The 17,253-nt window shown below is 40.1% G+C and overlaps 1 protein-coding gene across 1 annotated transcript in view; it reads left to right on the top strand.

The window, feature by feature from the left end:
• slc18b1 (solute carrier family 18 member B1) overlaps window positions 1-17,253 on the top strand; it is a 42,790-nt gene that overhangs the window by 8,541 nt on the left and 16,996 nt on the right. Inside the window, exons 2-5 of the mRNA XM_052025119.1 lie at window positions 1,020-1,162; window positions 4,475-4,570; window positions 9,458-9,531; window positions 11,063-11,210. Of these exons, the coding sequence (XP_051881079.1) occupies window positions 1,020-1,162; window positions 4,475-4,570; window positions 9,458-9,531; window positions 11,063-11,210 (461 nt within the window). The remainder of the gene's footprint in view (window positions 1-1,019; window positions 1,163-4,474; window positions 4,571-9,457; window positions 9,532-11,062; window positions 11,211-17,253) is intronic.

The raw sequence follows: 17,253 nt of genomic DNA, 5'->3' as shown, positions 1-17,253 counted from the left end.
TCAGACAACGGTGGTTGTTGAAGAAGCCCTTGCTCATGTTTCACCTTATGGCTTGTGGAACTGAACTTTAAGAACCATTCCGGAACTGGGAGTTTTGGACTTTGTCACACACACACACGAAGAGTTTAGTTTTGGGGTTAACGTTCAAGGTTTAACATTTTTGAATTCTAACATACTAACATTTTTACTTCTATTTTACGTATTATCATAAGTAGTGATTAATAAAATAGTTTTTAACACTGAAACACGCTCAGTGTGTTTCTTTTGTTGCTGGTTCGTGACACCAGGAATAAGAAACTACAAAAAGTTACATGATTCTGAATTATGTGATATAAAATACCACAAAATCTACCACAAAATGTAGCCTCCGTACTTTAATAACATTACACAGTTTAATCTTTTAATTCAAATTGTAAATTCGATTCTCTTTAATGCTGGTTTTGCATGCAGCCCCTAGGCACCTCTTTTCATAATACAAATATCACTTCCCTGACGATAGATGCAGACCCCTCTCCTTTTATTGTAACATTTGTGTCCATTCTATTTCAAATTTTGCTCAATTTGATTCATCCTTGTCATCAATTTTCACAGTAAGATTGTTTTGAAGGGGAAGAACTTGGAGTTTCAGTACCACTTTATTCTAGTGAATATGTATGTTGATTTGAAAATTCTGTAGGCAGGTACCACAGAAATTTTAGTCAATGTTAGCTTACTGTGAGTTAAATACATTCTTGATCCCTACTTAGCTATAATACTAATCAGTCCTGATGTCGGGACCCGACCCGAAATGTTGACCATCCCTTTGCCTTCATAGTTGTGGCTTGATCCACTGAGTCCCTCCAGCAGTTTGTCTTTTGTTAGAGATCCTAGTATCTGCAGTCTCTTGTCTCTCTGGTCAATCCTTGCTGTTTACTGGATTCTTTGTCACCATTGCCTTCAGTAAATGAAACCAACACCCCCATTAATGTAGTGCAGCTTGTGGAAATTAACACTAACCTCTTATTTTAAATCTGTGACAGTTTCAGGTGATCAAAATGAGAATTCAAGAGAAGAATCGGATAAATGGACAAAATCTCAGATTTTCACACTGATATCTGCAGCATCAATGAACTTTAGCTCCATGGTTTGTTATTCAATTCTAGGACCTTTCTTTCCAAAAGAGGTAATAAGCATTTAGGTGGTAATTTTTAAAACATTTTTTGAAAACCCTATTCATGGATATTTAGTGAGTCCTGATCTTAGAGTTGGTTTGGCAAATGCTGTTGAGTCAATAGGACTCAATAGGCTTTACAATTAAAGGATATTGCACTCATGGAGTGTGAAGTGGTTCATTTTGGTAGGTCAACTATGTTGGCGGAATATAGTCTTAATGGTAGGACTCTTGGTAGTGTGGAGGATCAGAGGGATCTTGGGGTCTGAGTCCATAGGACGCTCGAAGTGGCGGCGCAGGTTGACTCTGTGGTTAAGAAGACATATGGTGTATTGTCCTTCATCAATCGGGGAATTGAATTCAGGAGCTGGGAGGTATCGTTGCAGCTATATAGATCCCTGGTCAGACCCCACTTGGAGTACTGTGCTCAGTTCTGGTCGCCTCACTACAGGAAAGACGTGGAAGCCATAGAGAGGGTGCAGAGGAAATTTACAAGGATGCTGCCTGGAATGCGGAGCATGCCTTATGAAAGCAGGTTGAGGGAACTTGGCCTTTCCTCCTTGGAGAGACGGAGGATGAGGGGGGACCTGATTGAGGTGTATAAGATGATGAGGGGTATTGATAGGGTAGATAGTCAGAGGCTTTTCCCCAGGGCTGAATTGGTGGCCACAAGAGGACATAGGTTTAAGGTGTTAGGGAGTAGATATAGAGGAGATGTCAGGGGTAAGTTTTTTACTCAGAGAGCGGTGAGTGTGTGGATGGGCTGCCGGAAACTGTGGTGGAGGCTGATATGATAGGGTCTTTCAAGAGACTGTTAAATAGGTATATGGAGCTGAGTAAAATAGAGGGCTATGGGTAAGCCTAGTAATTTCTAGGGTAGGGACATGTTCAGCACAGCTTTGTGGGCCAAAGGGCCTGAATTGTGCTGTAATTGTTCTATGTTCTATGGAATATGTTAATAATTAAACTATTGTTGAATATTTGATGTGAATAATGTTACCTGGAAATTCATTTGCACAATGCTCATCTTTTTTCCATGTAATGCAATAGACTGTAGCGAAATATAATAACAACCATTTCTGCATCATTTTGTGTCATAAGAAAAAGTAGGCCACTCATTCCCTTGTGCCTGCTCCACTGTTCAAAAAGATCATGACTGATCCTTTACCTCAGCAGCACTTTTCTATACTAACTCCGTATCCCTTGTTTCCATTAATATCTATAAGTCTGTCAATCTTTGTCTTGAAAGTACTCAACAATTGAGTCTCCTTGGGTAGAGAATTCCAAAGGTTCACTACCCTTTGTCCTGAATGACTGACCTTTTGTTTTGTTAATTTTGGTTCTAGACAGCCCTGCACTGGTAACATCAACTACACATCTAACCTGTCAAGCACCTTAAGAATTTCATGTTTCAATGAGATTACCTCTCATTCTTCTAAACTCTGGAGAGCACAGGCCCAGACTGCTTAATCTCTCCTCCAAAGACAAACCTGCCCCATTTCAGGAATTATTCTGGTGAATCTTTGTTGCACCGCCTTTCTCACGTATATAGAGTCCTAGAGTCAAACAGCCCAGAAATGGGCCCTTTGGCTCATCAAGTCCACATCAACCTTTTTGGCCATCTACACTAATCCCATTTCCCTGCTGTAGGAGCATATCTTTCTCTGCACTGTTTGTTTATGTGTCTATCTAAGTAGCTCTTAAACATAATAAATTTATCTGATTCCATCACCTCCTCTGCCAGTACATTCCAGATAGCAATCACTCTCTGAATAAAAAAACTTACCCCTCAGATCCCCTTTAAAACTCCTCCCTCTTACCTTTAAACCTATGCCCTTACCAGGGAAAAAGATTTTGACTATCTATCCTATCTATGCCTCACGTAATGTTATGTACTTCACTTCAGGGGAAACAAGCCCAGCCTATACAATCTCTCCTCATAACTAAAGTCCTCCAATCCAGGCAGCATCCTGGTGAATCTTCTCTGCACTCTCTCCAGCACAATCACATCCTTATGGTGTGGTGACTAGAACTGCACACAATACAGTGTGGCCTAACCAGTGCTTTGTAAAGTTATAACATAATATCTCAACTCTTATATTCAATGCTCTAAAATATGAAGGCAAGCATGCCATATCCCTTCTTTCACCACCTTATCAACCTGTGTTGTCACTTTCGGGGAACTTTGCACTTGAACCCCAATTTCCTTGCCAAGAACCCCACTGCCGGATCTCTAGGAGGCTTCATAATTCACACTCCCATCGCTAGACCTTGCCATTATTTTTCTCTTTTTTATTCCTTCTAAACACCCCTACCCCCACACTCCCAACAAGGAGATCCTCTGATCTTTTGGCACCCCTTCCTATACCTCCCAATCTCTATCATCACCTAACCAACTAGTTTCCATGTCTCTTTACTGGTTGTCCAAATTCCCTGCTCTCACTATTCTGGTCCTTCAACCACTTCTAGGAGACTCTTCTTATCTGGTTAATTTGTGTGCATCAGTAATCCAATAGGGTTTCTAATCTTTCAACACCCACTTAATGTAGAAGAATCACCCAAGCAATTCACTAAAACAAAATGAAAAAGAAAGCAAAGCAAATGGTGGTGGTATTAGGACAAATGAATAAAAGTTTAGTCAGAGGCGGATGTTAGGAATGGTCATGAAAGTGGGGTAATCTATGGCATGTATGTAAGAACGATAAGTCAGCAAGGCCAGGGATGCTGTGTAGTCAAGTCTCAATACACAGGCAAAAGAATTTTAGCAAGGCCAGGGGTGTAGGCAAGTCACACACAGGCAAAAATTTTAGACCGCTTGAGTATTGAAGAGTGATCAGTATAGTATCGGAACTTAGAGGTGATGAGCAAGACTGAGGTTTGGAGTGGTGGGTGGGGTAAAGCTGGATTGAGATAGGCAATGTTATAAGTAGGAATTTTTTTGTAGGTGAAATATGGGATTTAGATTTCTTCTTGGGAATGAAACAAATGTACAGATTATGAATCATTTGGCTCAGGCTATGTAGATTGGGGAGTCATTGGTAAGGTTATAGTTAAATATCAGTTTTCCAATATCTACCCGGACGAACGTGTGAGAATGGAAATCTGGCACGAACCTGATTGAGAGGTGATGCAGAGAGCTTCGTTTATGGTCAGCATGTATCTCACCAACATTCCCACCCCATCAAATATCGGGTGGACCATATTGGCAATGAGTATCATAGTAGATGGGTGGGGAAGATTCACAGTTAAATTGCAAAACCACTCAACAACCAGTAGTTTATTAATAATCATGTGTAATGGATTTACTCTTTACTCTCTTTGCAGGCAGAAAAGAAAGGAGTCAATGCCAGTATTGTTGGAATGATTTTTGGTTGTTTTTCTTTATTCAATTTAACATTCTCACTGATAATGGGAAAATATGTAAGTATAATATTATTGTTCTGTTAAATTGATGTGCACTGTGATTGTATGGTTTTCAGCTAACTTTTCTTGTGTTCTCTTTATAATATTCTTGTTTGAATGTTAGAACAATGATACTCCTTTATAATGTTTTCCCATTTAGGGAACATCAGGTATTATTCGTTGTCCTACAAAATCTGTCCAGTAGAATAATTGCACTCTAAAGATTGGTGTAGAAAACAAGACATAACCTGCCTTATTTCCCTGCAATTTTGCTTTATTTCATCCTCTCTCCATAAGGAAGCAAGCTGAGTAAATTTTGGACAATGCAACAATTAACTAAAAATCTGTCTAATCTCATGAGGGTTATTGATCTAGGAATTAGAGGAAAATGGTGAGATGAAGATTTTCACAGAATCTTTAGATGAGTTTGTATATTAATGAGGTGGATTGGCATATGATTGTGTAAAATAACAATCAAAGAAGCATCTGATGGAGAAGTGCACACCTGGACCAGTTGGTGGGGACACAGGAGACACAGCATTAAAGAATAGTCTGATTGTAGTGAACTGACAGAAGATTATCAAAAGAACACAAGGGTTACAACTCCATCCAGAGGATCAGGGCTGCCTAGTGCTCTGCATTATTACTGAAGTGATTGATATGGAATAAGTACAGTAAAAATAATGAAATCATCACACAATTAAATACTATGCAGTCTCCTACAGATAATTACAATAGTTTTCTTGGAATGTCATTTTAATAAAAGTTGTGCACACAGAAATTAGGGAAATGCAAGATGTGGATCCAGCCACTGGAAAATACAGCATTATATTTGGTGTCTGACTCTTACCTGCTAAAGAAAATTTTGGTGGTTTGCTATGATGTTAAGAGACCATATTATATGGTTATCTCTTGTGATATCCTTTGTACCATGCTTGTAGTTCAGTTGAAGACCAGCTGCTACATATAAAGTGTTTACTATGTCTAAATTATTGGATGTGTGATAATAATACTCAGGTCTAGAATTGAGGAGAACCCATGGTACAATTGCTGACAATAAAAAAGGACATATGGAAATTCCAAACAGGCAGTATCAAAGATCAGAATTGAACTAGAGCTTTACTAGCCACTGATCTTAAAATTAGGGAGAAATTTGATAAGCCTATTGTCGGATCCAGTTATTTTCGAATCCACAGGTTCTTTCAGGAGTCTGAGAATGAGTTGAAAACGACTTGGTGCTTCACAAAGTTTTATTGGAAAAGTTTAAAACAAAGAAACAGTCACGGAGTATGTAGCATTAGCTTTACTACTAGGAGATGAGCTGAGACAAAAGGAACTAAAAATAAGCTAGTGGGAGGGGGAAGAGGGCAAGAGAGAGAGAGAGAGAAGTGAGAGAGAGAGATAAGCAAGAGAGTGATTAACAAAAATGAAACCTTTTATACCTGAGATAAGAGGTACTCCTTAGATAACAATAGTCCAATCAGAAAGCCTATCAGAAACCTGTGGCAAAACCAACCAGTGAGAAAACATGTATTCACCTGATGGACGAACCTATAAGCTAAGAAGCCGTTATACCTTGTACAGCCATTTGAGGTGTATTAAGCACCATACAAGTTTTAAAAAACTACATAAAACAGTCGAATCCAACAGCATGAAGGATGAAAATGAATATCTTCAGAAGCATGTCATTCCTGATTCAGAGGAAAAATTAAAACTGAAAATGCATATTCAGAAACCATAGCTATATTGGTTGGTCAGAAAAGAAATAGCTGGTAAAATCCAGTGAAGAAACAGTGCAAAATAATCAGGAAAACAAAACACTATTAAGAATCAAGTATTTAGGCCTATTTAGATCCTTGGGTGGTGGTGAGGGAGGAGGTGGAAGAGTAAATGTTGCACCTCCTGTAGTTACAGGGAAAAGTGATAGGGGTCAGGGAGGGGTGGGTGGAGACGGATGAGTGGACCACAGAGGAGGTGGTCCTTGCGGAAGGCAGAAAGGGGTGGGAGGAGAAGATGTGGCTAGTGTTACGGACTCAGTGAAAGTCCCTTTAAGATAGAGAGTGTGTGTGTATGTGTGTGTGGGGCGTGCTTACGTCAATAGAAGATAAAGGACGTAATGACGTTGTTGAAGAAGTTAGAAGAAGAAGGAGAGAGAGAGAGAAGGGAGAGAGACACCAGCCTGCTTGTTTTCTCTATCGATGGATGAGAAACAATAACTGTGTTTGCTACTGAAATCCATGTATGGAAGTTGGAAGTAATCCGGTGGAGTTCACTTTGTTGCTGACCTGTAGAAGGAAACAGGTATTTGTGTGTGGACGACCACAATTCGGATGCTTTTCGGGGTGAGGAAGTCACTACCGAGTAAACACTGAAGTGTCGTTGGGGTTCCATCGTGGAACATTTGGATTTCGTATTACTCTCCCTATGTTCTCTACATCTATGTCTTATCTTCTGACAACAGTGGTTGTTGAAGAAGCCCTTGCTCATGTTTCACCTTATGGCTTGCGGAACTGAACTTTAAGAACCATTCCGGAACTTGGAGTTTTGGGACTTTGTCACACACACACACGAAGAGTTTAGTTTTGGGTTAACGTTCGAGGTTTAACATTTTTGAATTCTAACGTACTAACATTTTTACTTTTATTTTACGTATTATCAAAAGTAGTGATTAATAAATAGTTTTAACACTAAATCATGCTCAGTGTGTTTCTTTTGTTGCTGGTTCGTGACACTAGTGGTAGGATCTCTTTGCAGCTGGTGGAAAGTCAATTCCTCCTTCCTCACCAACATCCAGGGACCTAAACAGCCCTTCCAGGTAAGGCAAAGATTCATGTGAACCTCCTCCAACCTCGCCTACTGCATTCAGTGCTCCCAATGTGGCCTCCCCCCCCACGTCAGCGAGACTGAGCGCAGACTGGGCGATGGATTTGCAGAGCACCTGTGCTCGGTCCGCAATGGCCATCCCGAGCTCCCAGTTGTATGCCATTTCAACTCTCTTTCCCATTCCCACACTGACCTCTCTGTCCTCACTGGTCTACCGGTCTCCACTGCCAGGATGAAGCCCAATGCAAACTAGAGGAACAACACCTCATATTCTGCCTGGGTAGTCTACAATCCAATGGTATGAACATAGAATTTTCCAATTTCAGGTAATCCTTATCTCATGTTATCTCCTCCTCTTTCCACCACCCCCTCCCCCACCAATCCTTCCAATCCACCTTCGGCCCTCCCATTTTAGTTCCTCCAGCACCCAGTTTGCTCCCCTCTGCTACATCCACCTACTACCCACACATTTTACCCACCAGATATCCTCCCTCTACCATCTGGTCCCATCCGCCCTTCATCTCTCCCCTGCTGGTTCCCATTATTACTTACTTATCAGATTCCAGCACCGGTAGCCTTTGTGTTCCTGCTTATCATCCTTGACCACCTTCACCCTTTTCTCCTCCCTCACACCCCAGCTCCATCTGGCTCTTATTTGTCTGCCCCTACCTATCACCCAACCTCCTCTATCTGCCCGTTATCCTTACCCCTCCTTCATCCACCAATCACCACGCTCCCTGTCTCACCACTTCCCCCTCTCCTATTTATACTTGGCTATCTTTCCTCTCCACTCAGTCCTGATTGCAGGGTTTTGACCTGAAATGTTGACAATTCCTTTCCCCCCTCAGATGTTGCTTGACTCGCTGAATTGCTCCCACAGATTGTCTCATGCTGGGGCTAAGTGATTCTCAGAGAACCCAAACTACGATTATTGATGAGTGGGTATTGCTTGATGGTGCCATTGATACTACTCTGCATCACTTTACTGATAGAAGTGAAGTTACCATTTTTAGGTTTGCACAAGGATGATTCGTCCTCGATACATCGTGGTGGTTCAATGAGGAACTTTAATAAATTAAATCAAATTTAAAAATGTCTTCAGAGATAACATGGAAGAAAGCAAACCTCTTGAACACACCTGACAAATGTATCTGTCTTTATGGAATATCTTCAATGGGTATTTTAAATTTCTTCTTGCAACTCTGAACGTCTATAAGCCATTTCTCTCAGTTACATTGTGGCCATTGACTCAAAACAGTATGTTGGCTACAGTACTGTACATACTGGACCTAGGAGCACCTGTAGTGCCTGACAGTTGTAGCACCAGGCATATGCTCAACTCCAAGGTCATACAACACCATTTGGGTCATGCCAAAGTCAGTGCTACCTATAAACATTGTTGTCTCATTGCATTACTCTGTACAGCCCTTTCTTGTCCTCCCATGGAACTCCACGCCCCAGATAGTACTTTTCCCAAGTTGTATGGGTGTTGGTTTCACAAGTTAATGTGTACTGTAGAACGCATACTAGTGACTAATTAGATTTTCTGTCAAAAAGAAATGGAGCCCAAGGTTCTTTAATCAGTAACTTAGGCAACCAATACCCATATATCTTTCAATTGACAATCAAGCCAGGACCACTGAGTCCTGTTGGAGCAGTAAAAATGTAGCTTAATGCTGTCTGTTAAGATGCAGTTGATAGTGCAGAGGTTATAAAACTTATTTCAATGACATTTTAAAGCAGGCACTTGGCTTTTGTTTATCCAGCCTGAGGAATGTACTCTAGATGAAATGTCGACTGTCCATTTCCCTCCAGAGATGCTGCCTGACTTTCTGGGTCTCTCCAGCATTTTGTGTGTTGCTGAGGAATGTACTAATGGGGAATTCTTTTTGTTGAAATGGAGGATACTATAATTTGGGCATCTAAGCGATGGGGACTTGCATTTTACAAAACCTGAGCCCTAAACAATTGATTTAAAGCTGTTCATGATGTGGTTGTACCTGTTTATTTAAAGGTAAGGTGGTAAGCCTTTGTTCAGTTGACCATTTGAATGACCTGGTAACTTGCTTTTTTTCCCCCCAGATTGTGCAAATTGGTGCAAAATTTATGTTTGTATCTGGTATGCTTATTTCCGGTTGCTGCACTATTCTTTTTGGGTAAGTTACTAATCACATTTTTTTAAACTATTTTTTCTTCGCTGTCTCATGTTGTTGAAGTTACATATTGGGAATTCAGACTGTGATGTATTTTCAGCTGTGTAAAACAATTTAATAAGCATTTGTATATTTCAATAAATGACCAAGTGAGAGGGAGTTGCAATGAAATTATAAACATTAATTAACAGGATTATATGTTTCTCTTTAAATGCAAATAATTGCATTTGACCAGATTGGTGTTCTTAATAATGCTGCACTTAGAAACAAAATCCTAAATAAATAAGGTTTTAATTCCCAGGTGTAAATGTTGGTTCTAAAACATCCTATTACAGTGAATTTTAATGTGGTTTTATTTGTTACTCACTGTACCTGCATTCTGCCACATTATATCTAGCATATCTTGCAACACCAGTGACCCAAGTTCAATCCTGACCTTGGGTGCTGTCTGTGTGAACTTTGCATGTTTTTCCTGTGCCTGTGTGGTTTGCATCTATGTGCTCTGATTTTCTCTCACATCCCAAAGGTGGGCAGGTTGGTGGGTTCATTGGCCATTGTAAGTTGTCCTTGGTATGTGCATCAGTGGCAGGACCTGGAGGGAGTTGATGAGAATGTGGGGAAAATAAAAAATGGGAAGAAGGTAGGATTAGTGGTGTGGTTGATGCAGACTTGGTTGAGGGGCCTGTTTCCTTGCTGTATGACTCAGAATGGAATCAGCCACATTCCACAAGTCCCAATCATCCTCACCCAACTCTCAATCATTGTACCAAGTCTCCATCACCTGCCTGGCTCTCAATCAACCCCCTGACTTCCGATCAGCACCTCTCACCCCTGAATTCCAGTCACCCCATGACTCTTGATCAACTTTCCGAGTCCTGGTAACATCTCGACCTCCGAATCATGGCCTCTCCATGATCCCTGATCACAAAGCCTCATCTCCCAGGATCTGACCCATGCCCTCTCCCCTTGAGTCACCAATTTCCCTCCTAAGCTTGCTCAGTTATCACCTCTTCACGTCCCATGATCACTGACCCCCTGAGGCCTTGATTACTAATACACCCCACCACCAGCCCTCACCCCACTCCACTCCCTGCCCCAGGATCACCACTACTGTTTCATCTCCCTTCAACAGCATCCTATATTGAACTCCAAGGTCATACAAAACCATACAACATTACACAGAGATTTCGTCATTTCACCTATACAACTTCAAGCTTTCTTAATAAAGGGATCATGCATTTTGGCTACTTGCTTCATTATCTGAACTGTAGTGTTTTACAAGTAAAACTACCTGAAGCTGGCTCTTCTAAGTTTTTTAAATGGCAGCTTGAAACTTGCTGAAAATCCCTACAGCTGACACCTATAATAAAAGAAATGGGTTGATATTGTTTGAAGTAAACCTTCATGAATGTATATAAAAAGCTGAAGTGAATTTACTGTGAATTTTTATAAAGCTTACTTGTCAAATAATATGAAAAATATGTAGTAGTTGATGTGAGTTGAAGTTGATGTGAGTTGTTATTTCCTTTTTCAGCTTATTGAATTTAGCTCCAGATGGACCCATATTTATCTCTTTGTGTTTCATCGTAAGATCAGTAGACGCAATTGGGTTTGCCGCAAGCACCACTGCCTCGTTCTCTATACTTGCTGCAACTTTTCCAAACAATGTTGCTACAGTACTGGTAATAACAGATTTAAGGCTAATCCTAATATGATAATTATGCATTGCTAAAGAGAGTAACATTTGGTCATGAAAAGTATTATTACATTGTGCACATATTATTTCTATTATCGAGTCATACATTTTATGAAAATGCTTCCCAGATTTCAGTTTGTTCTTTAATTTTTGTCTTGTTTCCCTTTCCAGTGCTGTATCTCCTCAGCACATGCTGAAGGGAAGTGCACTTTAGTGAACTGTGGAGTTCAGTTCAAGGTCTGTAGCTGTTCTCGGCTATCGGTAGGAGCTCCTCCACATGCCTAGGCAAGCTTGAGTTAAGAATGTGAGAATTATATGCTTCTTATTCCTTATCTTTTATCCAGCAATTTTGCATGATACAGTGGCACAGTTAGTGGAGCCACTGCCTCACAGCTCAATCCTAACATCTGGTGCTGTCTTTGTGGAGTTTACACTGTCACGAACCAGCAACAAAAGAAACACACTGAGCATGATTCAGTGTTAAAAACTATTTTATTAATCACTACTTATGATAATACGTAAAATAAAAGTAAAAATGTTAGTATGTTAGAATTCAAAAATGTTAAACCTCGAATGTTAACCCCAAAACTAAACTCTTTGTGTGTGTGTGTGACAAAGTCCCAAGTTCCGGAATGGTTCTTAAAGTTCAGTTCCGCAAGCCATAGGGTGAAACATGAACAAGGGCTTCTTCAACAACCACCGTTGTCAGAAGATAAGACGTAGATGTAGAGAACATAGGGAGAGTAAATACGAAATCCAAATATTCCACGATGGAACCCCAAACGACACTTCAGTGTTTACTCGGTAGTGAAACAAGCAGGCTGGTGTCTCTCTCCCTTCTCTCTCTCTTTCCTTCTTCTTTTTACTTTTTCAACAACGTCATTACGTCCTTATCTTCTATTGACGTAAACACGCCCCACACACACATACACACACACTCTCTCTCTTAAAGGGACTTTCACTGAGTCCGTAACACCTCCCACCTAAAAAAAAATTTTTCCCAAGAAAAATTTACCCGCACTTACAGTTAGTAATGTTAATAATAATCATTCTACACAACTACAGACTATCAGATTAGTACAGATACATGTTTCCCATTTAACATCGGGAAAGACAATCAGCAATCACATTATCTTTGCCTTTAATGTGAGTTATCATGAGATCAAACTCTTGCAAAATTAAACTCCAGTTTAACAGCCTTCTGTTCTTGTTTTTGACTCGGCTCAGAAACACCAATGGGTTATGATCTGTATCTACAGTCAATGGTTTCTGAGCGGTGCAAACATATACACTGAAATGTTGCAAGGCTAAAACAAGCGACAATAATTCTTTCTCTATGGTGGAATAATTCTTTTGGTGCTCATTAAATTTCTTTGAAAAGTAAGCTACAGAATGGTCAATATCATCAAGGTCACCCTTCTGCAACAACACAGCTCCTGCAGCTTCATCACTGGCATCTACTGCTAATGAAAATGGCTTTTCAAAGTCGGGTGTTTTGAGCACAGGATGGTAGCATAAAATGGCTTTCAGCTTCTCAAATGCTTCTTGACAAGAATCTGTCCAAACAAACTTTACTCCCTTCTTCAGAAGATTAGTTAGGGGAAGAGCAATATCAGCAAAATTTTTACAAAATTTTCGATAATATCCAACCATTCCCAAAAATCTTCTAACAGTCCTCGTACCTGTGGGAATAGGGAACTCAGATATTGCTTGAACTTTTGCCTGAACAGGAGCTTGCTTGCCTTGACCTACAACATAACCAAGATACGTCACAGTGGCATGGCCAAATTCACTTTTAGCCAAGTTAACTGTAAGGTTAGCCTTGGAAAGTCTTTCAAACAACCTTTCTAATGCAGAGATGTGATCTTCCCAAGTATCATTCCCAGTCACTAAGTCGTCAATGTAGGCATCTGTATGTTTTAACCCATGAATCACTGAATTAATCATTCTTTGAAATGTTGCCGGAGCATTTTTCATTCCAAATGGCAAAACATTGTATTCATACAATCCAGAAGGGGTTACAAAGGCTGAAATCTCCCTTCCTCTATCTGTTAATGGAACACACCAGTACCCTTTTAATAGGTCAATCTTTGTAAGAAATTTTGCCTTTCCCACTCTGTCTATGCAATCATCCACCCTAGGAATAGGGTAAGCATCTGACTTTGTTACAGCATTCACTTTCCTGTAATCTGTGCAAAATCTAACAGTTCCATCAGGTTTAGGTACAATAACACAGGGCGAACTCCAATTTGAAGTAGAATGTCTAATAATATCATTTTCCAACATGTATTTTATCTCCTGATCAACAAGTTTACTTTTTTCCACATTTATTCGATATGGGTGTTGTTTGATTGGTTTTGCATCCCCAACATCAACATCATGGGTAATTATCGATGTTCTGTTTGGAACATCTAGGAACAGATTTTTAAATTTTAAAATTAATTTTCTCATCTGTTGTTTTTGTGAAACTTGTAAATGGTCCAACTTCGTTTCAAGGTTCTCCAGGATATTTTGGTTTTTTAGTTTCGATGGAACAATATTTGGTCTAAATTGGCCTTCCTCAACATCAACATCAGGCTTTCTAGGAACAACCTTTACATCATCCACCAAGGCCACCACTGAACCCCTCATAATAAGGCTTTAGCATATTTACATGACAGAGTTGCGTTTTCTTGCATCTATCTGGTGTTTTGATTATATATATTAAATCAGTCACTCGAGATTCAATAATATAGGGTCCAGAAAAACGAGATTGCAAGGGATTATTTTGGCTAGGGAAAAATACCAACACCTTTTGCCCCACTGCGAATGTCCTAGGCCGAGCACATCTATCAAAATATGTCTTCATTCTTATCTGGCTAGTTTTCAAATTCTCTCTCGCTAGCTGGCAGACTCTCTCCAAACGAGTTTTAAATTTTTGGACATAGTCCAACAGACTCAAGTGCACTTCTTCATTAACCCATTGTTCTCTTAACAACTCCAAAGGTCCTCTCACCCTATGTCCAAATACAAGCTCAAACGGACTAAATCCTATTGGCTCCTGGATTGATTCTCTAACGGCAAACAAAAGTAAATGAATACCTTCGTCCCAATCCTTTGTGTTTTCAAAGCAATACATCTTCAGCATATTTTTGAGAGTAGAATGAAATCTCTCCAGAGCTCCTTGAGATTCTGGGTGATATGCAGATGATACAATCTGCTTTGCTCCCAGCTCATAGACTATTTGTTGAAAAAAATTTGACATAAAATTACTACCTTGATCAGATTGGATTTCTTTTGGCAAACCAAACAAGGTAAAAAATTTTAAAAGAGCCTTTGACACTGTCTTCGCCTTAATATTTCTAAGGGGTATTGCCTCTGGAAATCTAGAAGTGGCACACATAATGGTTAACAAATACTGATTTCCAGTCTTAGACTTTGGTAATGGACCAACACAGTCCACAATCACCTTCGAAAAGGGTTCACCAAAAGCAGGAATTGGTTTCAAAGGAGCCACAGGGGGTTTTTGATTTGGTTTACCTACCATCTGACATGTGTGACAGGTTCGACAAAACATCACCACATCTTTTCTCAAACCAGGCCAATAGAATTGTTTCAAGATCTTCCCTACAGTTTTATTCACACCAAAATGACCACCCAAAGGCATACTATGGGCCAGGTTTAAAATCTCATCCCTATAAACTTTTGGAACAACAACCTGATGAATAACTTCCCATTCCTCAGTAACAGGAACATGAGGAGGTCTCCATTTCCTCATTAACACTTCATTTTTGACATAATATCCAATTGGCACTTTTTCAATCTCCTCACATGAAGGTGCTTTTTCTTTCAATTCTGTCAACTCAGGGTCCTTTGTCTGTTCCACCATAAAATCCTTCCTCGACAAAGATAAATCTTTAAATTCAGGCTCACTATAAGGATGTTGGTCCTCCAGTGAAGACAGAAAAGTCTCAGATAAGGCATCATAATTTTCTTCCTGTTTAGGACTGTCACAAGGAACCACATCAGACTGCACCGGACTGTCTGTCTTGGCTAATTCTCTAGCTCTAGCTCGAGTCACCGCACATGATGGGTAAACATCTTGAGCATTCTCAGACTCATCAATCCTTGGTTTGGTCGTTAACCGTACCACAGGAACAATTTCACCATCTGCAAGGTCATTTCCCAATAACAAAGAAATTTCTTCCACTGGCAACCTAGGTCTTATCCCTATCTCGACTGGTCCTTCTACGAACTTTGACTTTAAAATCACCCTGTGTAAAGGGACAGACATGGTGTCATCTGTAACGCCTCGCACTAGATTTACCTCACCAGTGTCACTTTCTTCACCAAAATTTAAAACACTGTCCAGCAAGAGAGATTGACAAGCCCCAGTATCTCTAAGAATTTTCACTGGCACCTGGGGTGACTCATCATTCAGTGAAACAAAACCCTCTGATACATAAGAACGGAATTCCTTTCTCACCTCCTCCAACTTTTCCGCTTTTACCTCTTGCAAGGACTGATCTTTAACAGCATCTCCTAAACCTTTTTGATTTTTAACTGCCTGAAAGCAAGCATTGGGCACAGCTTCCTTCCTTTTCTTCAAAAGGGCACAATTAGATATCACATGGCCAGGTTTCTTACAGTAATAACAAGTACGCTCAACAGGTTTCTCTAGCCCTGGCTTCTTTTCATCCTTTCCTTTTTGATTACCTCCCAATTTAATCTCTGGTTTACCTGGATTGTCTTTGTAACTCTTTTGAAAGGTTTTAGGTTGTCCCCATTTGGATTTATGGGTTAAAGCATAATCATCTGCCAACCTAGCAGTTTCTTGTAAAGTTTCCACTGCCTTTTCATTTAAATATGTTGTTAATTCAGCTGGAACACATCTTTTAAAGTCCTCTACTAGTATCAACTCTTTCAATTTATCAAAATCCCCATCTACATTTTTAGCAATGTACCATCGTTCAAAACATATTCTCTTCCCATTGGCAAATTCCATATAAGTCTGATCTGCAGATTTCCTCAAGTCTCTGAATTTTTGTCTGTAAGCTTCAGGTACCAATTCATAGGCCTTCAATATAGCTTGTTTTACCTTGGTATAATCAGCTGCATCCTCAGCAGACAAAGCAGAATAAGCTTTTTGAGCTTTACCTTTAATCACACTCTGTACCATAAGAGCCCATCCTTTCCTTGGCCAGTTTGAACTCACAGCAACCTTTTCAAAATGTTGGAAATACTGATCAACCTGATCTTCCTCAAACAGATGGACTAATCGAACCTCCCTGCTGGCTGAAAAACCATCATCAGAATCAGATTCCGAACTCTTTCGCTTCATTTGTAACTCATGCTGCCTCTGTTTTTCCTTCTCCTCTGCCTCAAACTTTAACCGAATTAGTTCCCGTTCCCGTTCAGCCTCTAACTTCATCTGAGTTATCATTTGTTCGGCCTCTAATTTCTTTTGCTCTCGTTCAGCTTCTAATTTATTTTGCTCTCGTTCAGCCTCTATCTTTAACTGGGTTTGCTCTCGTTCAGCCTCTATCTTTGCCAGCTGCACCTGTGCCTCAGAAATTGCTATTTCACTGCCAGGAATCTGTTTTAACACTTCCTTCTCAAACACCTTCTTTTCCACATAATGGCCAGCTATCAGTCTCTGAATATCTGCCTTTCTCATAGACTGCTTTACTTCTGTAAGGTTTAGCCTTGTAGCAATCTTTATCAGATCATCCTTTTTCGCCACCTCCAATCCCTTTTGGGTTGGTGACTCCAAAAATGCCTTAATATCCATTGCTGCTGGTTTCCACACACACAAGCCAATTAAAAAGAATTTATCAGACCTCCCTCAACAATCTTTGGATTGAATCCCGAACGAATCTCGTCAATCTGGGAAACGATCCCAGACGACACTCGTTAATCTTTGGATTGGATCCCGGACGAATCTCGTTAACCTTGGGAGCTATCCCGGACGAACCCCCAATTTTGTCACGAACCAGCAACAAAAGAAACACACTGAGCATGATTCAGTGTTAACAACTATTTTATTAATC

Source organism: Pristis pectinata, chromosome 10, assembly GCF_009764475.1.
Source record: "Pristis pectinata isolate sPriPec2 chromosome 10, sPriPec2.1.pri, whole genome shotgun sequence".
NCBI lineage: Eukaryota > Metazoa > Chordata > Chondrichthyes > Rhinopristiformes > Pristidae > Pristis > Pristis pectinata.
This window is presented reverse-complemented; position numbering and strand designations above follow the sequence as displayed.